This window comes from Sorex fumeus, unplaced genomic scaffold (genome assembly GCF_029834395.1).
Source record: "Sorex fumeus unplaced genomic scaffold, SorFum_2.1 ptg000003l, whole genome shotgun sequence".
In the NCBI taxonomy this organism is placed as follows: Eukaryota; Metazoa; Chordata; class Mammalia; order Eulipotyphla; family Soricidae; genus Sorex; species Sorex fumeus.
This window is the reverse complement of record NW_026606060.1, coordinates 50,844,016-50,870,060: the sequence shown is the minus strand read 5'-3', so window position 1 is coordinate 50,870,060 and position 26,045 is coordinate 50,844,016. Positions and strand designations below refer to the sequence as shown.

General features: G+C 46.5%; 1 protein-coding gene across 3 annotated transcripts in view; it reads right to left on the bottom strand.

Annotated features, from left to right (window-relative positions):
• The window catches only part of STAB2 (stabilin 2), a 171,007-nt gene that overhangs the window by 86,049 nt on the left and 58,913 nt on the right, over window positions 1-26,045 (bottom strand). For all 3 annotated transcript variants that reach the window (XM_056116349.1, XM_056116363.1, XM_056116356.1), the window contains exons 19-33: window positions 23,501-23,563; window positions 21,574-21,660; window positions 20,769-20,855; window positions 19,436-19,547; window positions 17,263-17,443; window positions 14,171-14,264; window positions 13,016-13,174; window positions 11,992-12,087; window positions 9,151-9,246; window positions 8,042-8,089; window positions 5,719-5,855; window positions 4,981-5,095; window positions 4,540-4,617; window positions 1,692-1,790; window positions 1,496-1,603 (exon numbers count right to left, since the gene is read on the bottom strand). In XM_056116349.1, the coding sequence (XP_055972324.1) occupies window positions 1,496-1,603; window positions 1,692-1,790; window positions 4,540-4,617; window positions 4,981-5,095; window positions 5,719-5,855; window positions 8,042-8,089; window positions 9,151-9,246; window positions 11,992-12,087; window positions 13,016-13,174; window positions 14,171-14,264; window positions 17,263-17,443; window positions 19,436-19,547; window positions 20,769-20,855; window positions 21,574-21,660; window positions 23,501-23,563 (1,560 nt within the window). The remainder of the gene's footprint in view (window positions 1-1,495; window positions 1,604-1,691; window positions 1,791-4,539; window positions 4,618-4,980; window positions 5,096-5,718; window positions 5,856-8,041; window positions 8,090-9,150; window positions 9,247-11,991; window positions 12,088-13,015; window positions 13,175-14,170; window positions 14,265-17,262; window positions 17,444-19,435; window positions 19,548-20,768; window positions 20,856-21,573; window positions 21,661-23,500; window positions 23,564-26,045) is intronic.

Here is a 26,045-nt window from a genome sequence, read left to right as displayed (position 1 = left end):
TGCTCTCCCTGGAGGTCTGGGTGTGGGACCTCCTCTGAGCTCAGAGCTGCCAACTGAGTAGCAGCCTCTTTTCTGTGATTTGAGGGATGGCACTTTAAGACTCTGCCTCTACATTCTTCTGTCTTATTGATCCCAACCTGATCTCATTGGTCTTCAGCCTTTAGAAGCCTGGAAACTTCCTGTAGTGGTTACCCTAACCTCTGCATCTTTTGGATCTTTCAATTATTCTCATTTTTTTTGTTTTGTTTTGGGGCCACACCTGGTGGTGCTCAGGGTTTACGCCCAGTTCTGAGCTCGGGATCACTCCTGGTGGACTCAGAGACCATACGAGGTGCCACGGATTGAATCCAGGTTGGCACGTGCAAAGCAAGTGCCCTACCTGCTGTTCTATTGCTCCAGCTCCCACAGTGATTTTTATAGTTTCATACCCATGTAGCATTTCATCCTAGGGTGTTCTCTCTGCTGCAGGTCTGTCTCTGTGGAGCCTGGCTGATTCAAGCACCAAGTCCCTTTTCTGAGTTTCTTTCCTGGGAGAAGCCCCAGTATGCAACAGCAAGGGGAGATTTCATTTGAAATGCAAGTCCTGATGTTGATTATTACAAGGGACAGGGTGTTTATTTCTTTGCTTAATTGAGGTTGAGTTTGAAACTTAAAATATTGACAGCTCTTCGGAGAAGCAGAAAGGCTATGACATTGCCGGATTAATTGCTTGGAGCAGGCACAGAATATTCCCCGGGATGCAGACTCTGGCTGGAGAAGAATGCTAACTGGACTGATGTTCTACTCTTGTTAGTCTGCAAATAACGAATCTTGGGCCTGCAAGAAAGGGGAATTTGACCAGGAGTTTTGTGCTAGGCATTGGCAGGATTGAAACTTTTTATAGTACAGAAAATTCATTGGCAAACTTTCACAATTCGGTCCCAGATTACCATAGAGAGGAAGAGAGCAGGAGGAAGACAGAGCTGTACCACCCACTTTAGACCCCATTGTTGGTATCTGACTGTCGGCATGGATCAGACGAAGGAGTGAGAAGGGTTACTGTGAGCAGCCCCCAGCTCCTGGTTGCCTGAACCATTGTGCACTTGGACCCACCAAGTGCTTCCAGGGTTTGAATGAAATATGCAGTCACTGGGGCTGGAGCGATACCACAGAGGGTAGGGCATTTGCCTTGTATGTGGCTGACCCAGGTTCGATTCCCAGCATCCCATATGGTCCCCTGAACACCGCCAGGGGTAATTCCTGAGTGCATGATGCAGGAGTAACCCCTTTGTATTGCCGGGTGTGACCCAAAAAGAAATAAATAAATAAATATGCAGGCACCTCTGGCATGGTGAGGTGGGAGGCTGTGTGTGAAGAGTTTCGGCATGATTTCCTAAGTGACTGGATATGAAGTGAAGGTTTGAAGAAAGAGTGAAAAACACATGATTGACTGAAAAAAGTTGGGCATCTGAATCTCCAGAAAAGAATTAGCTTGGTTATTGCTCCTAATACTTACTAGCGTTGCAATCTTCTTCTCCCGGATATAATTCTCAATGGCATCATTGTTGGGTGCAAACACTGTGTAAGTGTCAGCTGCCTCGATGGCGCTTGCTAGATTATATTGCTGCGATGGAAGGAGACAAGGGTCTGTGAGGGATTTCCATTTGCAGGGAGCCCAGGCATGGGGGTTAGGCCAAGAATATGGTACTTGCCACGATGTAGCCTCGGAAGATGGAATAGTCGGGCATCTGCTCCAGCCTCGTGAGCAGGTTTGGTAAGGAGCCACTTAAACCTCTTTCGGGAACCAGAACCTGGGAATGGAGGCCCCCAAATGCTGTTAGCATATGTAGGTAGGATGTGCTGTTAGCATAGGTTGGTAGGATGTACTGCTCTCTAGTACATAGATTTATTCTGTGTAACAGTAGACAGCTCTGAGGCACACACAATTCCAGAGAAAAGTCCATGACTATTTAAAACAAGGTACTTTTTCCTCTGCTAGATTGCAATATAAAGAAGACAACATGGGTCGGGGAGTGAATGGGCAAAGTACCTTTACCCAGGACACAACTGGTACAACTGTGCTTGGTGGCCCTGATGTAGCCAGGGATCCAGGCCCAGGGAGAAAGGGAACCAGTGCAACTTAGGAGCTAAACAGAGAACTTAAATCTGTTGACACCCATCTATCAATCTTCTGTGTTCACATGCCTCTTCTCTCCACCTACTTTTTCTTTTTTTCTTTTTGGGTCACACCCAGCAATGCACAGAGGTTACTCCTGGATCTGCACTCAGGAATTACTCCTGGCAGTGCTCAGGGGACCATATGGGATGCTGGGAATTGAACCTGGGTGGGGTGCATGCAAGGAAAACACTCTACTTTCTGTGCTATCACTCCAGCCCCCTCTCCACCTACTTTTAAACAAAAAATTATTTTATTCTGGGACTGGAGCAATAGCACAGTGAGTAGGGTGTTTGCCTTGCACGTGACTGACCCAGATTCTATTCCCAGCATCCCATATGGTCCCCCGAGCAGTGCCAGGAGTAATTCCTGAGTGCATGAGCCAGGAGTAACCCCTGTGCATTGCCAGGTGTGACCCAAAAAGTAAAAAAAATACTTTATTATTATAAGGTTTTTTTCACAATAATTTATTACATTCAATGTTCCAATACCAAACTCACCACCGTTACCCCTTCCCCACCACCATTATTTTGAATTTTCCCAACCGCCACCCAACCCTACCCCAATAGCGGACCCTAAATGATTTATTTTGTATTGTTTACTATGAGTAATTCTCTAAAAATAGTTAACAAAAGTTTTTTTTAGAAGAAAGTGTATGAAGATTGTTGTATCTCATCCTCAGCCATCGAGCCTTTATAAAAAAGATTACTAACATGTTGTTACAGGTTGAGCCTTGTGTAGTAAGATTTTTTAAAAATTGAGATTGGTTGTATCCTAATGTCTGGTACTCCTGGTACATTAGCGGTAAAGAGAATGAGATGTTATGTGGCTGCAAATGGGGCTAATCCAGGAATTCTAAAATTCTAAATTCCTGGAAATCCAGGAATTCTAAAATTTTAAATAAGGTGATAGAGCTGGAGTTAAAATTTTAACTGGTTGGTGACTTTGGGATCTGAGACATCTCTGCAGCTTGTGTCTCTCTTCTGAGATTTATTGTGAATCTTTGGATCATGGCTGGCGAACAAGTTTCAATGGCACCAGAGACAGTTCCTGTATGTGACTGCCAACCTCCCAGAAGAACAGCGGAATGGGGGGAGGTCGCTTGTCTCCAACTCTGTGAGAGTCTCCCTCCAACTACTTAACCAAGAGGAGTCTTTATTATCTCCTTTGGGAAGTGAGGTTGTGTAGAACAAAATGTAGATGAGAAGGAGAGGACATTTTATGCTTTTTTTAAAAAGGTCTATTAATGCTTTGGATAGCCAGAATTGGAAAGAAAAATATCCTCAATAATGAATGTTATTTTGCATTGTATGAAGTCATAACCCCACATAGTTCTTTGCAAGTGATCATTAAGCTAAAAATCTTTAGTTAAAAATGTTATTTCTCTTGGTGTTAATGTCTTTTGGCAGTACAAGTGAACCGCAAGCAAAGTTTTTGCAAAATAATGCACCCAGGAGTCTTTTTAAGTAAGCTCTAATTTTTTTTCCTGAATAGAAATAGTTGACCTTTTCTGAAAGACAATTTTTAAGAAATAAGTGTCTATTGAGAATGATTTTGGATAAAATGCAATGCAATTAGTTCATTCTTTTTAACTCTTCCACCTATGAAAAGTTGCCTGTAGGCCCCAATTTCTAACTTTGATTTTAAATAAAAATCTTAATATAGCATCAGAAAATTACAGGATAACCTAAAAATCCATTAAGCTTCCCTCCTTCTCATTTTTTACCTTTGAATGCTATTGAATTGCATCTTAGAAAAAATTAAAATGAAAATACCATACTTTTCTCTCTCTTTCCCATAGGGCCGTCCCCATTCTATCTTGCTAGGGACAATAATGCTGAGGGAAGGGTACCTTGTTTCAAGCTCTTGATTTGATCTCTCCTAATTCACTCCCAATGCCACAGTGCTCAGAAGTTCTAACAGGAGTTCCCACAATTAAGAACTAGAACATGTGGGGCTGGAGCGATAGCACAGAGGGTAGGGAGTTTGCCTTGCATACGGCTGACCTGGGTTCGATTCCCAGCATCCCATGTGGTCCCCTGAGCACCGCCAGGAGTGATTCCTGAGTGCATGAGCCAGAAGTAACCCCTGTGCAACTCCAGGCATGATCCAAAAAGCTAAAAAGAAAAAGAACTAGAACATGTGTGGCCACACAGGCTCAAGGGCACCTGGCAGAGTCCAGGCTAAGGAAATTGAACCAAGTCTGAGTACCTTGGTCGAGTCTCAAAATGGCTTTAAAATAAAAGTAAAACAAAATAAAAATAAAATAAGTAATCAAGCACAATATGTGCTACTTTGCTATTAAGGCTAAATATTGTCCTCCTGACCCCACCCCAAAGGACACTGTACAGGAAGATAAACTGCCAAGCGAGAAGAGTTCTTACCTTGTTGATGATGTGGATCACTCCATTGGTGGCTGCATTGTCACCGTCAATGATGGAAGCCCCATCCAGTGTGATATTCTGCAAGAGCAAAGCACAGGAGAAAGAGGACTGAAGTTTCCCTAGAGGGACAGGCACCACTCTGGGATTTTGCATTTTTGAGTAGCAGGGACCATCATCTTTGGGACCATAAAATAACTTTTACTTGTGACCTGTTAGACATCACACACACACACACACACACACACACACACACACACACACACACCCCTATGAAACACAATTAAATCAACACTTTCATTTCATGATGGTATGGTAAAGGCACTTTGATCATTGATTCTATGCCACATTATTCTCTTTCCTTAAAAGCAGTGTCCGAAGCTCACTAAAGTGGCCCAGAGTTTGTCGAGTACTGTGAGTAGACCCTTCACAATGCCCCCTTACCCCATCTGTTTTAGCCAGGTGGAGGAAGTTGCCTTGCAAAGACGTTGCCAGTGTGTCAGATGAGGACAGAGTCATCAGATCGGTAACTCCATACATTCCTGGGACCATATGGTGCCTGGAACAACAGTCCACAAGGACCTTGAGAGATCCACGCGTAAGGTAGAGCCATTGAATCTTCAACACACTTGGTTCTGCAGTTACCAGTCATGGAACTTCGGGTTAAGCCCAGCACTATAACTTGTATTTCTTGCCATTTGTGGGCCTAATTAAACAAACCCCAGTTTCTTTCAATAAATGTAAATCTATTTTTAAAATTATCAATAAGCAAATTAATTTTCAACTCTAAGGAAGTTCTCCCCCCCAACTCACCAAGTCAATTTAACATACTAGCATACATATTTGATGGTACAGTCTGTCCAATGTGATAGCAAAGTGAACCATGGGTGGGGCTTTCCAGGGTCAAATATTAATTGTTCTGTGCCTCAGTTTCTACATCTGTAAAATGGGACCATGTTGTTTATCTCCCAGGTCTTTGGGGAAGGTTAACTGAGTTACCTGTAAAGCAGCTAATAAGCATGCTTGGCACAGAGCTGATAGTAGTGTCAACTGTTACCACCCTGAACATCCTAGAATGTGCTCAGTTCCATGGAATTGAGAGGATGGTTGTTAGTTTTTCATGGACCTTATCCACACCGAAGCCAGAAAGCTCTCATAAAGAAGAAAGTGCATACTACCTACTTTATTAGGGTTGGAATATTGCTCTTGGACAACCAAAAGTCTTTCTCGTCTTGGTCCATGTCCTTAATAGCTTGCCGGGAAGGCACGAGGACAGTGAGGTTGGAGGCGGCAGACAGCAGGCTTTGGAGAGATGCATTCTGAACCAGAGAAGGGAGAGAGAGCTGGGCTCAGGTGATGAGACGGCAGGGCTGACCCATGGGATGAGATTTCATGGGTGATGGGAAGGTTCTAAGGATCCTTTTTGCGGTTGGGGAGGGGCGACTGCTTCAAATTAATTTCTGAAGCTGATTCCTCTTATTTTAATGTATGAACATTGCCGAAAGGCAAATTTTCCTCACTGGGCCACACTTTGAGTCATTATCAGTCATTTATCCTCTAGTACCAATGAAGAGTCAGAGAATAGTCTTTTTTTTTCTTTTTGGGCCACACCTGGCGATGCACAGGGGTTATTCCTGGCTCTGTACTCAGGAATTACTACTGGTGGTGCTCAGGGTACCATATGGGATGCTGGGAATCGAACCTGGGTTGGCTGCATGCAAAGCAAACACCCTACCTGCTGTGCTATCACTCCAGTCTCAGAGAATAGTCTTGAGAGAATCAGGAGTATGTGTAGAGATTTGACACTTTTTGGATATTTCCAAAGTAAGGCTGTCGGGGAAGCTCCCCATGAGCAGTTTCAGTGTGGGAGGAAGACCAGAAACCTGAAATCCAATCTCACTCACCCATGTTTCATTCTTACCTAGGTCAGAGTCAGTGCATGCTTAGGCTTTACGGCCAGTTCTCCAGAAGGAAAAACACAAAAGCCTTGCACTGGAGCATTTGCTGATTTGAGGGGAGCAAAGACTCTGCACATGATTGATTTTGAGATACCAGCATAAATTTTGGTTGGTTAAGTGGGGTTGGAGAAAAACCAGGAAAGGAAACAGTCCTCTGTACTGTGCTTGGCTGAGAGCTAAGCACATTCAAACAATCCCAGGTTGCAACTGGACATCCCAAATCCAGAGGATCACATGAGCTAGGCTGAGCTGGGTCCAGTTCATCACTGGGCATGGGTGGGTATGTGGATTTGGTCTCTGTGTAAATCAGGACACATAGGACTGGGTGTCTGTTTTTTTCTCTAGTGGAGTTTACAAGATCCAACATAGAAATAAAGGGAGCTGTCCTGGAGTCGGTGCTAACATTGACCTGGGCTAATGGGAGCTGCACCGCACTGTATCACCATAGCACTGTAGCACCGTAGCACTGTTCTTTCATTGTTCATCAATTTGCTCGAGCAGGCACCAGTAACATCTCACAACAAATTGTGAGACTTGTTGTTACTGTTTTTGGCATATTGAATACATCACAGGAAGCTTGCCAGGCTTTGTCGTGCAGGTGAGATACTCTTGGTACCTTGCTGGGCTCTCTGAGAGGGGAGGAGGAATCAAACCCAGGTCGGCCAAGTCAGCCGCATGCAAGGCAAACGCCCTACCCGCTGTGTTATCAAGTGATATCTAATGGGAGCATGTATCTAATGGTAGCATGTATCTAATGAAAGAGGATGAAGCATGAATTGTGGTGTTGGTCGATTGGGCTTTCCACCCAAAGAGAGCAGAGACACAGAAAAGTGAATAGAGTGGACACTGGATTCTTTATTACACAATTTTTGTAGGGAAAGGGAAAAGCTCTTTGTCCTATGATGGGCTGAGAATTCAGCACATACAAAGAATCCCAGGTTGCAAGTGTACATCTTAAAACTAGGGGCTGGAGCTATAGTACAGTGGGTAGGGCAGTTGCCTTGCCCATGGCTGACCCAGGTTCAATCTCCAGCATCCCATATGGTTTTCTGAGCTCCCTCAAGAGTGATTCCTAAGTGCAGAACCAAAAGCAACACCAGGTGTGTTCCAACAAACAAAGAAACAGAAAACCAAATAAAAAAATAAATCCAAATCTAATTTGGTGAATGAGAAATGATGTTGGAATTTTAAGAAATAGCTGGGATGAAGAAGTCATGTTTCTAAATTTGCAGTAGTTGAGAAGTTATTCAACCCAGTTTTGCCTTGACCAGAATTTTGTAGCTGAGGTTTCCAGTTAGAATCACCTGGAAAACTCAAAAAAATGTATGGATTCACTAGGGAAAACCTTCAATAGATCCAACTGGCAGAGGTCAGAGGAAGGCAGGGAGATGTATTCCCCGTGCTTCTAACATGTCAGAGTTTTGAACCCCTACTCAGGACACAGGCTCTCCCTCCTCACCAGCTGTGTTTCCATTTTTCTATGAAAGGAATCCCAAATTTCCAAAATGATCCATGTTCCCTCCCTAAGTTCCAACAAAGGTACTCACATTTATCCACTGGTTAAATTGAGCTGCCTCGGAGAGAAATAGCAACTCCTTATTCAGATGGTTCAAGGGCAGGAGGGAGCGTTGAGAGAGAACACAAGAGAAGGAACAATGAGACATATAATCATGGTGCATTTCTGGGGACCAAGTGCTTAGCTCCCGAGGCGGGGTGGTGGGGGGGCTGACTGGGAGCATTTGCATCGCCAATGGATGCCAGCATGAATATGGTAAATTTCCATGTGGTAAGAGCTGTTCTTTAAATGCGTTTTCTTTCTCCAGTGTTTCTTTGCGTCTTTCATGCTAAGGGGGTGGCTTACCTTGTCTTTTATATAAAGAAGTATTTATGGGGCTGGAGAGATACTACAGGGGTTGATACTACACTTCACTTGCATATATTCTTCCTTGGTTTAATCGCTAGCACCAAAGGGTTCCCCGACTCCTCCAGGAATGACCCCAACTCACAGCTGGGTGTGGCCCCCAAACAAAAAGCCAGAAAGCAATTCAAGAGACTTCAAAGAGAGCCACAGATTTTATCCCCTAGAGCAATTCCACAGGAGAATGGGGTTGCAAGAAGGCAACCTTTCAGCCACTCAGCCTTGTGGAGGCTCTCAGAACTTAGTAAGCTGTCGGCCACTTTTCTCTGAGTCCAGAATGAGAGAAATCTCAGATTACAGAGCAAACTTTGGTGGTTTTCCTTAGAATTTGGCCAGTTTCCTGAAAGAAGGGAATTCTCTGGGCCTCCACATTCTCCTTTGTTATATTGGGGCGACGAATGCTCCGATTCACAGAGTAGATGGGAGAATTAGAAGAATTAACACTTTTTTTTTTAATTTTTGGGTCACACCAGCGATGCACACATCATTTGTTTGTTTTTGTTTTGGAGGCTACACCCAGCATGCTCAGGGGTTACTCCTGGCTCTGCACTCAGGAATTATTCCTGGCAGTGCTCAGGAGCCCATATGGGATGCCGGGGGTCGAACCACATGTGCAAGACAAGTGCCCGACTTGCTGTACTATCGCTCTGGCCCCCGAGAAGGAATTTTAAAGGCAGCCCAGCCACAGGCACTCTTTGTAGAGCTCATCCTGGTGCTCCTGTGTGGGAGCTGACTTACCTCGGCAGCGTCTCCATAGCACAGAAGTCCATCTCCTTCATAGCCCTCTTGACAGACACAGTTCCAGAGGCCAGAAGGGGCCCGCTGACAGGTTGCCTGACAAAAGGAAGGGATCAGAAGGGGTCTTCATCTCTAACTAGAGAGCCCCGGGTCAGTTTCATTCAGGGAACATCAGGCCCTGTCTGAGAGGACAGCTGCCAACTGGGGGCTGGAATTAGGTGGCAGTAACTTGCAGACACCATGGAGCCATGAAAGACACGTCTGAGTGTTTGCCGCAGATTGAATCGAATCACAGTTAAATTCTGTTTTCTTCTGAACCAGAGATAATAGACCAGGGCACGCTGCTGCACTTGAATTTCAGATGAATGATGGATCAGTTTTAGGATATAAATACATCTAGGCAATATCTGGGGAAAATGATTCAGGGTGTGTGTGAAATTCAGTTTTAGCTGGTATCCTGCATTTTATTGGATTACCATGAATTGGTTCTTTCACTATTTAGAATGACATGGAAGCTACAATAATGTCTCCCATCGGTGACATCAGGGAAAGGTTTGACTTAGGAGAAAGGCACTGTAAAGATAGTGGGCATCACCCACTGGGAGAATGACTTTGCTTTATTTATTTTTTTCTTTTTGGCTTTTTAAAACTTTATTTCAACATAACTATGCTTACAGAAATACACACATACCGGTTAATAGAATGCAATTTAAGTTTAACTTATCCTACACAGTTTGAACCAAAACCTTGGTACATGGTTTAAGCTTTTTTTAAAAATTTAATTTATTTAATTAATTTTTTTTCCTTTTTGGGTCACACCCGGTGATGCACAGGGGTTACTCCTGGCCCTACACTAAGAAATTACCCCTGACAGTGCTCAGGGCACCATATGGTATGCTGGGAATTGAACCACATGCAAGGCAAATGCCCTACCCACTGTGCTATTGCTTGAGTCCCGGTTTAAACTTTTCAAACAAGGATTTGTAATCTAATATTTCATCTCTTACATATGTATATAAAAGATCCTCCATCATATGCTGCTAAACCCAGCAGCAATAACCTTGAGAAATTGACCTTCGGTTTGTCTCTGAAAAGTAACATGCATTGCACTGTAAAAGTTTATAAAATTGGGGCAACAAAACATTGCTGTAATGTTTCAATGCCAGTTTATAAAGTTTATTAGTTAATGGATGTTGAAAGGGTGGGGAGAGGCTATGTACATTATAGAACTGTAAAAGCTATTTCATTTAGTTAATATTGCATGTAGCTCACAAGCCTACACAATCCAAGATTCAGATAATTCCTTGAATCTGAATTAATACTATCAGTTCAGTTCTTCTGCTGAGGTCAACAAGGGAACTTCACACAGTTTTCCTCACTTATATACCCTGCCACAGAGGCAGGGTGGGATGGGGGGACGGGAGGTGGGAGGGATTCTGGGACCCGTGGTGGTGGAAAATGGGCATGGGTGGAGGGATGGGTGTTTGATCATTGTACAATTGAAACCCAAGCACAAAAATTTGTAAATCTACAACTGTACCTCATGGTGTTTCACTAACAAAAATTAAAAAAAAGTAAGTGATGGAGAATGGGAACTGGTGGAGGGATGGGTACTGGATCATTTTATAACTGAAACCCACGCACAAAAATTTGTAAGTCTACAACTGTACCTCATGGTGTTTCACTAATAAAAATTAAAAATAAATAAATAAATAAAATCAAGAGCATAAACAAAACAAAACAAAAAAATCAAAAGAGAAAATTTTCTTCCCTAACTTTCCAGCCCAGAACTGATATACTACACTCAAGGTATTCACTCCTTTCATTGTCAACATTCATGGGATAACATCTGATGAGGTCTACTTGGGTTTAAATTTGTATTAGCACACGTATGCTAATTAGTCCTCAGAGGTAGAGACCACATGACCTTTCTAAAAAATAAAATGGTCCTTTCTTGAAAGACTAGAGCAAAATATCCAGTCAGTTATGACTTTACTTTAAATATGGGGTTTGGAGTACTCCCCAGATAGAGAGAGAAACTTCACAATTTAGGAAAAAGAGACAGAGGCAGAGGCGAAGAGAAAGCGAATGCATTGAAACGAGCAAGATGAGAGATTGCATGGACTTGGGGGCTAAGACACTGCCTTGGGCCTGGGTCTTTAGACTCTGGGGATCTTGGGAATCTCATTGTATTTCCTGTTTAAAGCTTCCAGGACATGTCCTGGAAGGCTCCAACACATTCCTTGATGGTGATTAGTCAGGTTGATTTGTGTGGATTCTGTTACTTGTAATCAAAAGCACTGTGGTGAACTCATCACTTCTGGTGATGGGTCTTAGTTTGTTCTTTTGAAAACATCCGCAAGACCAGTTCCAATATCTTCGCCTACTGTTCCATAATTTAGATGCATTACCCTGTACTTTCAATGGGCATTTTCACCATTACTCCTGGGTAAGTTCTATGATGACATTCAGTCAAATGGGAGTATAAACAAAATGAAAATACAAATAAAAGACTAGAAACCAACTAAAATATCAACTTTAGATAAATTAGAAATGCTTTTTAACATAATTATCCCTTGGTAAATATCTAGAACATCCTTACATGAACGGATTATTTGTTATTTATTTGAAATTTGCATTTAACCAGGAAACCTGTCTTGTCATTCATATGTTGGCTCTTCCTAACTTTGGGATGGAGTGAAAGTTGCAATAAATACATTCTGCTTAGGGATGACTTTTGGGAGTAAGAGATCTTATTTGTTAATAGATTCAGGGGATAAATAATTTAGGCTTTTTTCTCTCTCAAGTACCTTTTTAAAATGAAGGATAAAAGAAACTCACCAGAGGATGGCACATCCAAGTTTGTTCCAAGCATGAAGTTACTGGTTCACAATCAATCCCATTGCCATGAAATCCTTTTTTGCATTCACACTCATTCTGTAATTCCAAGCATAATCAAGCAGATAACTGAGAGCAACAGACTCCCATGCCTTGCTTACAGGAAGTGTTGGAAAGTGAGCTATGGAAATTGGAGCTGTTCAACCCTCTAAGAACTGTATTTGCATCTTTTGCTTGTTATGCTTGTAATTCCATGGAGTCTGGCCTCCATGTTCTAGCATACCTTTCCCAGCTGGACAGTTTCTCAGTATTTTTCTTTTTGGGTTCCTTACCCCCAAGGATTTAAACAGCATCTTTAAAGAGAGAACTTAGACCATCAAGAGCATCCCAAGGCATGAATTGGTCCCTTCATGTCGGAGGGAAAGGTTACATAGCACAGGGTCATGGCTAGTTTGTAAAGTAACTCATGTAATTTAGAACAGGTATCTGCTCTGTACAAGTGAATCTGAATATAGCGCTACCTTTATTTATTTGTTTATTTAACTATTACTATTATTATTTTTTATGTCACTGCTGGCAGTGCTCAGGGGCTACTCCTGGCTCTGTGCTCAGTAGTTACCCCTGGAGGTACTCAGGAACCATATGTGGTGCTGGGGATTGAATTGGGGTTAGCTGCCTTAGGCCAGCAACTCAACTCCATGCCATCCCTTCGACCCTAGGTTTGTCTTTTAAGGAAAGGGTAAGGAGGGTTATTGCATATACAATATCGGGTCCCCCAATTTCTCCGAGGCAACCCTGGATATAATCTGCTTAATTGTTTTTATACAGCACTAGGAAACGATCTTTCTCCCTCTGCCTTGCAGTCAGCACCTACAACACAGGTTACAGTGGCACCAAGCTCATGCTTGCTGTGGGCAACGATGAACAAACAGCAGCCAGCTACAACCCAGGGGCTAGCGGGGTAGGAGGCTGCTGTAAGAACTCCCCAGCCACCCTACCCCCTTACTCTTGGCCGCATTCCACCTACCTGTCCGGGGCCCACATACAGACAGGTGGCATTGGGGTGGCAGCCACCCCTGGTCGGCAGCAGGCACTCGTTGATCTCGGAGCAGTCCCTCCCATCCCCGGTCCAGCCCTGCTGGCACACACAGGTGTGGGTCCCGGAGCCAGTCGGAAGGCATTCTGCCTGCGGGAGAGAAGAGACTCCCTGAACGACAGATCCCCGCTGATCACAAAAGCAAAGCAAAATTCTCCAGGAGTGCACAGAAACCATCATTAACAACATTATAATTTATAGAACCTCAATAAAAAAAACACACACAACAAAAATCAAACCCAATGGTTTTCCATTATTCTGACGATGCCTTTGATAATATCCCTGCTCTTCAGTTTCCTCATCAATAAAATGGAGATAGCAACCTCTCCATCACTGGATTACTGTTGGAAAGAATGAAGGAGACTGGCTTTGTTACTGGGGCTGGGACGGTGGCTTAGAGTTAAGGCATGTGTGAGGTCTGGTTTTGAGCTCTGGCTAAAAAGGGTCTATTACTAGTGATCACAATATCTGATTTTCAGGTTGTCCCTTTTAGAGACCAAAATTTCTTCAGTCCCATATATGTGGGTCTGGGATACCCCAACCCCACACATGTGAATTCAGAAAGTGATTATAAGACCTGTTTTTTCTGCTTGCAAGCCTTCCTTCCTTCCTTCCTTCCTTCCTTCCTTCCTTCCTTCCTTCCTTCCTTCCTTCTTCCTTTCCTTCCTCTCTTTCTTCCTATTGATTAAGGTTCTGTGATTCTCAGTATTGTTCATCTGTTAATGATGGTTTTCTGTGCACATAATTTCAACACCACGCCCTTCACTACTATATCCACCTTCTTCCCCCAAGGACCCCCAGCACCCTCCCTTTCAGCCCTCCAGCTCAGTTACATGGATCCCATTGTGTTGGTCTGCTTGCCTGGCATGCAGGGGCTCTAGGTTCACTCCCTGGTACAACATAGCACCCTGATGGGTGTCTCCTAGACCCCAATAAACTGAAACACCAGGTTTGAATAAATGTGCTCAGCCATGAATAGCCATCTTGCACAGTCTTTGGAAATGCTCATTTAGGATTTATTAAAAACAAACAAATGAACAAACAAACAAACAAAACAGCAGCTTTACAATGAGGACCAACACTCACATTGGGGCTACAGCCCTCTGGGACCAATTCCATGCAAGGATCCATCTCCAAACAGATGCTTCCGTCTCCTCTGTATCCTGCTTTGCAAACACAGCTGCAGAGGAGAGCAAGGGCGCGCAGTCAGACCGGGGTGCCTGCAGCTGGAGCGAGCAGGACGGGGCAGGGTTTCTAGTCTAGTCTGGGGGGCCACTAGTCCACATGATGGCACGTCTGGGCTCTGTGGCCACACACCACTGCATGGGAACCCAGGCCCATTCATTTTTTTTTATTGAAGCACCGTGAGAGTTTAAGTGTTCAGTTTAAGTCTCAGTCATACAATGATGAAACACCCGTCCCATCACCAGTGTGCCCATTTTCCACCACCGAAAACTCCAGTATCCCCCCCACCCCACACCCTCCCCCTATCTGTGTGGCCAATGATTTCCACATTACTCTCTCTCTCTACTTTGATCACATTCAATATTTCGACACCAAACCCACCATTATTATTTGGGATTTTACCCCAACACTCAGATCTGCTGAAAAGGCAACATTAGACAATTTGTTTTCTATTGCTGATTATGAATTGGATATGGTGATGTGGGGGCCGCCGCGAGTTTGGAATTCTGAAGTTTTAATAATTAAAACTGGAGGGATTTCTGCCAAAAGCCACTGTGTTCTGAGCTTTGTTTTTGGGATTATGGCCTATAAGCAGTTCGATCAGCAGCCAGAGGGCTTATTTGTGGGTGGCAACTCGGGGTCTCATAATGGTGGGAGAGGAGGAGGAAAGGCCAACTCTGCCCCTATCCCATGAGGCCCCACGTTCCTCGTCACCGTGAGCCCCTCCCTGGCTGTCCCTAGGGCTCTGGAAGATGGTGGCTGCGACCTAGCCTCCAGGGAAAACAGGTCAAGGACCGAAACCCATTCTCACCTGGGGTGGTCTGGCACCGGAAACCTAATGTGTACTCCTGACGCATTTCTTCAGGCCCATTCTTTGAGGGCTGAATTCCTTAAACTCCTCTCCTTATAAAGCAGGGGTGCACAGGAAATATGCTAAGATGGGACACTTTCGTGCTCACTAGAAGACTCAGTGTTGGCAGCTTCTCCATGCTCAGGGGGCCAGAACCTGCCTTGGCAGCACCCCACTTAATTCTTTGGGCCCAGCAGAGAACATCTCTCTATACCCTGTCCTGAAGAGAGGGGTAGATCCCTGCGGATTTGAACACGACCGTTAGCAGAGAAGTTTCTCTTCTCTTTGACAGTTCGTCAGCACTAGCACACATACACGTGTGTGTGTGTGTGTGTGTGTGTGTGTGTAGAGGGAGGTGGTGTGTGGGTGTTTTTTTGTCATTTTCTCCTGAGAGCCAGCATCCATTGTTCCTGGACAGTTTCCCTTTTCAGACACTGCTCATCCCCTATTCCATCTCAGCACTTTCTATTCCATGGGGCTCCCTTCACTCTATTGTCCAGGCATCTTTCAGCTAGTGACTGGACACTCCATGATTCCATCACTGTTATCCCCTCCTCCTGTCATGATGGCACATTTAGCTATAGGTGCGTCCCGGACATTAAGAAAAAAATATTTCTCAGAGGTCAGAGAGATAGCACAGTGGGTAGGGTACCTGCTATGGTCCTGGGCACCCCATGTGGTCTCCCAAACCTGCCAGGAGTGATCCCTGAACAGAGAGTCAGGAGTAAACCCTGAGCACTTCTGGGTCTGGCCCAGCCCTCCCTCTCCGACTCCTGTAACTCCTCCCCAAATATATTTTTCATGTTTCAAATCTCCTAGAGGAATTAAACTCAGCGGGTATTCCGGGAGCATTGCTAGGTCCAGATCTGTTTGTTACCAGGTCGATGAAAAAAAGTCTCTCCTATAGTACCAACCTGGGACTCAGAACTTAGTCAGCAAACCAAATTTTGTCACAGTACACAAGAGGACTCTCTCTTATGTTTATTTATGTTAGTGCTGCCATTCTCTAGCTTAGAGGCACTGTGAGGCTTGAATTTGAGCTCTTGGAAAGGATATAAAATAATCAGTGGCTTTGTCTAGGCTCTAACCCAAGGAAATTTCACTGCATGTGCTTAGGACGTGATCATGGTGTCTCCACTGCCAGGTAAGTATAGTACAAGAGCTAGAGTGATAGCACAGCGGTAAGGCGTTTGCCTTGCACGCAGCCAACATGGCCGACTCGAGTTCGATTCCTCCGCCCCTCTCGGAGAGCCCGGCAAGCTACCAACAGTATCTCTCCCGCACGGCAAAGCCTGGCAAGCTACCCCTGGTGTATTCAATATGCCAAATGCAGTAACATCAAGTCTCACGATGGAGAGAATACTGGGTCCACTCGAACAAATCGATGAACAACAGGAGGATAGTACAGTGCAGTGCAGTGCTTAGTACAAAGTGTATTTAGCATTAAAGGAAATTAATTAAAAATATGTTTTTAATTAATTGTAACACAATGTCTTTGAGTGCAAATCATCACTATTGTGTAAAGAAAGAAAGAGCAATCTGAAAAACTGGAGACAGAACTGACTATAAGAACATTAGTGGTAGCCAAAGAGATAGTATAGAAGATAAGGCATTTGTTTTGCATGCGGCTGATCCAGGTTCAATCCCTGGCATCCCTATGGTACCCCAAGCACCGCCAGGAGTAACTCCTGAGTGTAGATTCAGGAGTAATCTGAGCGTCGCTGGGTGTGACCCAAAAAAGAAAAAAATGTGCACATATGTATATTCATGTGTAGCACTGTAGTGCTGTCCTCCCATTGTTCATGGATTTGCTCAAGCGGGCCCAGTAACGTCTCCATCATGAGACTTGTTACTGTGTTTGACCTATTGAATACGTCATGGGTAGCTTGCCAGGCTCTGCTGTGTGCGCGAGATACTCTGGTAGGGCTCTCCGAGAGGGGCGGAGGAATCGAACTCAGCCAGATCATGCTGTCACTGCCATCGAGCTCCATCTGAGGCTTTTTGCCCCACCCCACGCCCCTCAATGTGGGAGAGCAGCGGCCTGTCCCGGTGGGCGGAGACTTCAGATGTGAGTGGGGTGGGCGGAGACATCAGATGTGGGTAGGGGTCAGCCCGAGGGGCGCATGGGTCCCCGAAGGCCTACCTGGCAGTTCCGTTGCTGTATTCGCAGGTGGCGTGGACGTGACAGAACTGCACATAGGGCCCACAGGTCGACGTCTGCTCGTGACAGAATCTCCCCGTGGTGCCAACCCGGCACGTGCCGGGCAGGCAGGCCCCGTCGCTGTCCACTCTGTTATCACACGTGCCATGAATGCAGAGACACTCTGAAAGAGCAGGGGAGAGGCGTGCAGAGCTGCAGGATAGGTATGGCCCCGGGATGCGTGGGGCATGGGAGCAAGGCCCACCTCCCGTCTCCCCAGGCACCCTGACTCCAATCTGAGCTGGACCTCCTGGTGTGGGCTTTGTCTGGACACCCATGGGGTGGGGTGGTGAAGGCGGGTCATGGGGTAAAAGGGACCAAAGAGCTACAGTTTTCAGCCTCCTGGTGGTTCAAGCATTGAGTTTGGCACTTCCTGGCAGATGCAGAAGCTATTTCTCATGCCGGGCTGGCCTGCAGCTTGGCTGATATAGCAGCTCGTCACCCACCCCCCTCACCCCCAACCCCCTCGCGGTCACTGCTTAGTGGGGGTGACCACCAGCTCACATTAGTTTCTAGGGCAGCTGGTCATTTCACGGGATAGTCACAGCCTCAGCTTGGGGTGTTTCTGTCAGATGCAAGTTGCCTCGCGTTTATTAATGTTTTAATTTTATGTGACATGATTTTATGTTTTAATTTTATTAGAGCCTGGCAAGCTCCCCATGGCATATTCAATATGCCAAAAAAACAGTAACAAGTTTCACAATGGAGACGTTACTGGTGCCTGCTTGAGCAAATCGATGAACAATGGGAGGACAGTGCTACAGTGCTTTAATTTTATGCTCTGTCATTCATGCCATATTTGTTATATTCATATATAACATAATTTTATATGATATAATATAAACAGCATTTTTTTTTGGCTTTTTGGGTCATACCCAGCAATGCTCAGGGGTTACTCCTGCCTTTGCACTCAGGAACTACTCCTGGCGTGCTTGGGGGACCATATGGGATGCCAGGGATTGAACCCGGGTCGGCCACATGCAAGGCAAACGCCCTACCCACTGTGCTATCACTCCGGCCCCAGCATGTTTCATTTTTATATTGTACATAATAATGTTTATATCTACATGATATAATTTCTTTTTCAGGTTTAATTTTGGGAGGTGGATATGCCTGGCAGTGCTGGGTGATATTCCTGCTTCTATGCTTGTGGGTTGTTCTCTGTGGTGCTCAGGGAACCATGTGGTAGGAGGAATTGATCTTGGGCCCCTCGTATAAAGACTGTGCCCAGCCTGTTGAATTATCTCCCCAGGCCTCCATGATTATATGTAATCTTAGATGTACTTTCTAAGATTACAAAACCATTCGGGGGATGTCTATTGTTAATAGAACTTTCTATATGTTCTAGAAGCTTCTTGACATTTATGCCTTTGGGCTTAGAATAATCATAACAATAACAGCAATAGAGATCAATTGCCACTTTACTTACCAAAGCCTCCTTGATGCTAGCATTGTTCTGAAAAAGTGCTCTGCATTCATAAATTGTGCCAACCCCATTGGATCATTACCACCATGAACCCCATTTTATAGAGGAGAAAATAGAGGCCTAGAGATTGGCAGTCACTTGCCAAGGTCCCCCATGCTGCCAAGGGAGCAGCTGATGGGAGAGGACTGCATGGAAGGGAGGGGTGAATCTCCAAAGAAAACTTTGAGACACGTGTTCAGGGCCGGAGAGATAGCATGAGGATAAGGTGTTTACTGCACAAGTGGCTGATGGTTTCGTCTCTGGCACAGAACCAGGAGTGATCCCTGAGCACAGCTGGGGAGGATGACGCACTGACCCCCCCACTCCCACCCCATGTGTTCTCTCCATTCCCCCCCAAATAGAAGGGAGACAGTTCTTGGACCCACAGAAGTGTGGGCATGCTCAGGTCCTATCAGAAATGGAAATTTCCACCTTCTCCCTCCAGGCCTGCAGCCTCAGAGCTTCTGCAGGTGGGGCCCAGCAACCTGGAAGGTACGTGTTTGAGAATCAAAAGCCTAAGAAGGATACCCCATGATAAGGGCCTGCCCAGGTGCAGGGGCCAGGGAGGGAGTTGGTCCACAGTGCATGCTGCCTGTGGCGTGGCAGGATCCTGGGGACCCGGGCAGAGGCAGCTTTGCAAGTGTCACTTACTTCTGTCACATCGAGGTCCGTATCTCTGTGGGTCAGAGCAGAGCTGGCAGTGGGAGCCTTGGAAGCCGGCCCGGCAGGTGCACACACCGGTCCCATCAACACCGTCTGCGCACTGCGAACAAGGCAGACCCCGGGGAGGTAGGTCAGGGCGGCAGTCACCAGGGAGCCCCACCCCAGCGTCTCTGGTGCCCTGGGTCCTTGGGGTTCAGGCTCAACCCTGCGGGCAGCAGTGACTCTGGGCTTGTGTAAAGTGACGTCACATGACCCTCAGCAGTAACACAAAGACACTGGCAAGAATGGGGCCTTCAGCCAAGATCTACAATTTTAAGGGGCGTATTCAAGGGGGGTGTCACAGGGGGTGTTGCAAGCCCCCCCAGCAATGTGTCAAGGAGGAATGAAGCTGGCCTCTCTCTGCGGAGTCCTGCCTGCTTGCCCCCTGGGTCCAGCAGCAGCTCCTGCCCTGTGGTCAGCATTTCCTCCTCACTCCAACCCCCAGGCTGGTCACAGTCAGGTTTATATCTCTTGACCGACGTGCATCAGAAACCTTAGTAATGATTGGGATTTGGGGATCTCTCTCTGCCAAGAGCAGGGTGCTCACAGCAGCTCCATCCTATTCTCCTCACCTGTGGGGCCTCTCCATAGTGACTGGTGCGGCCCCCCCCCCACCCCCAAGAGAGGCATGCTTTCCATAGAGATTGCTCTGCCTTTTGGGGTTTTGGGTGACACCATGTAGTGCTGAATCTAGGACCTCAGCGCAAACAGCACAGACTGCACCCCTTGATGTCAGTTCCCGGCCCCTAGATGGGGCTTGCTCAAGAGTGCCAACTTCTCCCTTCCTGGGGCAAACCACAGTCACGTTTTTTTTTTTTTTAGCTCTGACTGCCAATGAGTGATGTTTGGGCATTTACCCTTAGCTAGGCTTTGCTGATGGGGCTTACAAGGCTATTGCTGTTAAGCACCAGTTTTGAAAAAAGTACCATAAAAATCAGAGGCCCTGAAGGGCTCACAGGGATCAGTGCTCTTCACCCTGCTCAGAGGTGTGGGGGTGTAGGAGCCAGAGAGCTGGACTGATTTCTGAGAGGCCACGGAGTCAGCCACAGAGAAGGAGACCCGGAAGCAACGCCACTACATCCTTCCCAGCACCCCCCCCCCCCCCAGACACCATGAATTATTTAAGCAACTGATGATGCTTTTTAAAAAAAAAACCCAAAAAGTTCTGGGCATAGCTGTCGTTGTACCTTCTCTTGGTATTGTAAATGAAAAATAATTTTCTGACTTAAAGGTCAGACTTGTCATTCCTGAGAAAGCATGCATCAGAGGTGACCCTGCTCACCTGTCCGTTTCCCGAGCATGGGTTCAAGAAGCCTCCAGGACACTGGATGCAGTCACGGCCATAGAAGCCTTGGCAGCACTTGGGGATCTGAGGAGCGAGACTGGGTTGTGCTTGAGATTCTCCACGTGATGTGAGTCCCCCCTCTCAGAGTGAACAGGGCCAGTGCCATCTTGGCTTTTGCAGATGATGAGACAGTCTGGCTTGGGCCATCTGCTCTCTGGAAATCTCCTGAGGGGCTACCAGGGGACACTCTGACCCTAGCACCCATGCACGAGAGAGAGAGAGAGAGAGAGAGAGAGAGAGAAGTCTGGTGTCTGGGGACTTTGAGAACCTGTGCTCGAATTTGGAAACGAGGAAGGAGAAGAGCATTTCAGAGTTCCTGGAAAACCAAGGACCATCCTGAAGAGGGAAGCCGAGTGGGATGGAAAGAATAGGTGGAAAGACCAGGAGGTCACTGGAGAGGGTGGTGACAAAGGAGGTGACCCTTCAATGGAGACTTGAAAGAGGAACTAGTCTCCCCCAAATAGCGACGAGTTCTTAGAGGGAGGAAAGGCAAGGGGACCACACGGAGGTGGACTGAGGTCAGGGATAGAGGCTGGTATATGGGCCAGTGTGCAGTGCGGGTGCCATATTTAATAGTGACAGGAACCAGGGTGGGGATGAAGGTAGGGAAGTGTGCGGATGCAGAGAAACCACCTGTGACATTTGAGGCCTCTACCCCGTAGATTAACCCATCCCAGCAGTGACCCTGTGTGGACCTGGGCAGCCAGGGCCTAGACGAGGGCCCTGAACACACGCTCCTCACCGTCACAGTGACGTTACAGTATCTAGCACAGCCGCCCCTCAGGATTCTGACTCTGCCTCTTTGAGCACAGTTGTGTGTGAAGACCATCTGCAAGAGAGTCAACAGGGAAAAACGTAGCAATCGGCGTGTCAAGCCTGGGGGAACATTCCAGGCCCATTTCACCCGATTTCAGGGGTCACAACAGCACATCTGGGTCTCAGGGTGAGCACAGTCACCTCGACAGGTCTCTGCTTCCTGGTGAGGAGAACAAGAGCAGTGCCTGGCCAACACTGGGCCAGTGTGCTGTCCCACCCACCCACTGCCCTGGAGACAGTCTCATTGACCCAGGACCCTTCCCTGCCTGCAGCTCAGCTTCCCCTTTCCAGCCTGTGGCCGTCCCTAAACTCCTATGACCTGGATGTTTGGAGCCAGGAAGGGTCCTTTTCTAAGCTCCAGAAAGATTTGACAAGCCAATGGCAACAGCCTGAAGGAGTTGGGGAGATGCCATATTTAAACCCTTCCTTCCATTTTTCGAGTCCCTGATGCCCAGATATCATGGTCTGGAATGAATATGCCTGATTCAGAGGAGGGTGTGTCTCCCCCAGCAAGGAGGGAAAAATAGAGCAGGAATAACTTCACTGAATAGTTGCTTGACTGAAGAATTGTGCTTTTACAAAGAACTTAAGCTAATTCTGCTGCTATTAATAGTAATGCCATATTGTTGTTACGCGGAGATTAAGACATTCAGGCTGGAAAGGTTAGGTAATTTACAGAAGGCTGATAAATCAAGATTCAAACCCAGATATGTGGGATTTCTTCCTATCATCCCCTCATAGAGTAAGGTAGGAATGAATCTTGTATTAACCGAGTTGCATTTAATAGCTGTTTCACTTTTGAACTCAATTTATTTACGTTTTTTTTCTTTGCATTTTTTGGCCATAGCTGACAGTGCTCATGGTTTACTCTCCATTCAGTGCTCAGGAATCAGTCTTGGCAGTATCTGGGGAATCATACGTGATGTGGGAGACAGAGTCAGGGTTTACGGGACAGGGATGGGGTGGGTTGCATCCAACTGTGCATAGGGCTGACTCCCTGGCTCTGTGCTCAGGGATTTCTCCTAGTATAATTCAGAGAACCATTGGACGTACCAGGGATTGAACCTGGGTCAGCCTTGTGCAAGGCAAGTGCCAAATCAGCTGTACCATCTCACCAGCTCTTAATATATCCCTTCCCCCTTTTAAAGACACTGTGGTTTATAATACCGTTAAAGATGGGGTTTATGCATACCATAATCCAGCACCACGCTCACCCCCACTTTCATACCATTAAAAAATGACATAATTATTATAACTTCCGGGGCCGAGATCTTCAAGCCTACTCGGATTTGGGCTGAGCATCCTCCACCCAGATCCTCCAAATTCCAGTAGGTGGGGGTCACACCCACCAACTGGCCCACTGGTGCCGTGTAATCCCATCAACGGCCAAGACTCAGAGACTATAAAAACCAGCTCCCAGAACCGTGCGGCTGCATTCGTGGCCGCGCGACATCTTATTATGATATCCTATTATCTCATTCCTACTTTGGACAAACTGGCAGGTTACCGAATGTAACCTGCTCACATGGCAGAGTCTGGCAAACTCCCCGTGGCGTACCCAATATGCCAAATACCAGTAACAATGATGGTCTCATTCTCCTAAAGAGCCTTGAATATAATCTCAGGGCTAGGATGAAGGACGTTAGTGGGGCCTGCTCGAGGCAATCGACGAATAACAGGATGATTTGTGATTTGTGATTTGTGATTTGATTATAACTCAGGTTCCATGTTTACAATATGGGCTCAGTTCCTTAATAAAGATAGAAGGCAGCAGCACCCACCCCGGAGGACTCCCCCCCTCCCCCCCCCCCCCCCCCCCCCACCGAGCAGGGCTTGGCAGTTGCCACACTCACCATGGGCTCAGCATTTGCAGGACATTTGCTCCAGTCCATCAGGGAACAGCTCAGACAAGTGCCCTGGAAGCAGACATGGGTGGTGTGTGGGAAACCTCACCAGTGGGCACAAGGGCCAGCCTGGATGGCTTCATGCCTCTTCCCTAGGAAGGCGGTTCTACTCGAGCACAGGTTCTCAAACTGGTGTGGCCTACTGCTTGCTTTTCAGAAAAACAGTCATTCAGTGTCTCCGGCGAATCTCCCTCTTCTAAGTGAATAAACAGAAAGCACCCCGTCACCCTGCCCTCTAGTTGCATCCAAGGCGACTCCCCAACTCTGAGCAGTTCTGGTGATTCCCCTTTAGCCTCTCTCCCGCACCCAGCCCTGCCTGGAGAGGAGCAAACTCAGGCCAGGGGCCTGAGAGAAGGAGCTGAGCCAACTCAGAGCAGCCCCTTCCTCTCATCCTGCAGGGACGGTCCACGGCTGCTCCGGATAGAACACTGACATCATACACGCCACAGGCCCAGTCATCCTGCCAGCTTAGCAGTGCCTGGGTTGATCAGTGGACCTCTGCCTTGCCTCATGGACTTTCTGGTGCTTCTTTTCCCACTGAATGTCCACTGAGAAAGAAGAAAAGGGGCACATGTTTTGCAGGCCTCTCCAGATCCAGTCTCTGCCTCTCTCCATGGGCTCTGGGCTCCAATGAGAGTTTAACCCTGGTACTGCACATGAGCCAAAGTGATATCGATCCTGATAGTCTATCAATCTGGGGTCCCAGGTATGGGAAAAAAGTCCGTCAGCTGGTATATTTTGGGTTCTAAGGTTTAGCACCATCACAGCAGCCTAAAATACATCTGAGTAGCTACATAAACAAAGAATATGGATTCTAAATAATTAGCATCAACCCTTGTCCAGGGACTCAACTAGCCATTTCCCGCCTCCATGATGAGAAAAATAATCAATAAAATGAAATCTATATACTCAACGGCCTCTCTCTCTCTCTCTCTCTCTCTTTCTCAATTGTTATACTCAGGGTATACTCATGGCTCTGCACTCACAGATCACTCTGGAGGTGCTGGGCAAGAGGATGACCATAAGTGGTGCTGAGGGTTCAAATGGGTTGACTACACTCTAAGCAAGCGACTTACCCCTGAACTATCTCTCTGGAGCCCATTTCTTTTCCAATACCTGTGTTTCCAAGGATTTCATGAACGCAACTGTTGAGATAATATTGAAGGGTTCTACCAAGGAAGATCCGGACCTGTTACTGTTGCAAGTTTGGGCTTATGGTTTCCATGGGAACCAAGAAAATCCCATGTTCAGATGCGTTAAAATTTGGGGGAGGGGTGTGCTCTGAGTAAAGCTGATGGAGCCAAAAGATGTTGCTATGGAAATAGAAAAGGCCAGGTGAGGGGACACCCACTCTGCAGACATCAGCGTTTGGCATTTGAAGAGAAGCCCAGAAAGATGTGTGAGTGATGGGGACGGAGATTCCATCCGAGAGGATATTTCTATTTCAAGTCTTCCTTAGGGAGCCAGGAGAGTGGTGGGTCCCAGAAAGGGTGGACACAAGAGACAGGCGCAGGGGACAGAAGGGACAGGGCATTGAGCCTCTCCTGCTGGGCAGAGCTCCCTGACCAGTTTTACATGTTCCCTTGAAATCTCAGCCTAGGAGCACCCCTGGAAAACGCGTCTTTGCAGAGGTCAGGAGTGAGATGAGGCCACACTGGCTCCAGGGGGCTCTATGTGATATGACGGGTATCCTTCCCAGAAATAAGGGGTTCCACAGTGGTGCCCTTGGTGAAGAAGGCCTGATAAGGATGGAGAGAGTAATGGGAGACCAAAGATTTTCTGGAGGCATCCAATGCAAAAATGAAGTGAGAGGTGGGGATGGGTGGAGGCAGGGATTCTTCTTCTAGAACTTTTGAGGAAAACATGAGCCTGTCAACACCCTAATTTCATCCCTTTGACCTCTGGAGTATGAGAAAAAACATTTTTGTGGTGTGAAGCCATCAGATTTGTGGCAATTGGCTACAGAAATTTGGAAAATCAATGTCCTTGGGGAGCATCTCACTTGGTGGAAATTCCTTGGTTCACTTTTTTATGATATAGCACCTCATGGCAGAGCCTGGCAAGCTACTGATGGCGTATTTGATATGCCAAAAACAGTAACAATAACGGGTGTCATTCCCCTGACCCTGAAAGTCTCCAATATGGCAGTGATGGGAAAGATGAGTAAAATGAAGCTGTTAAAATCTCAGGGCTGGGACGAATGGAGACATTACTGGAGCCTGCTCGAGTAAATCGATGAACAACGAGATGACAGTGATACAGATCCTCAGGCCTATTGGCCTGGTCACATATGAAAGCATATGCATGGTGCCAGGGATCGAACCCTGGGACTCATACACTGGGAGTCTGTGCTCTGCACAAGCCACCTCCCCGGCTCCTTTCTGCATCTTCCTGAAGAGAGAACCCCGCAGCAGGGAGCTGAGACTGCCCATATCAATCTGAAATAGAAACACAACTGGCTCCATGGGAACCCTTGTTTATTTGCGTGTGTGTG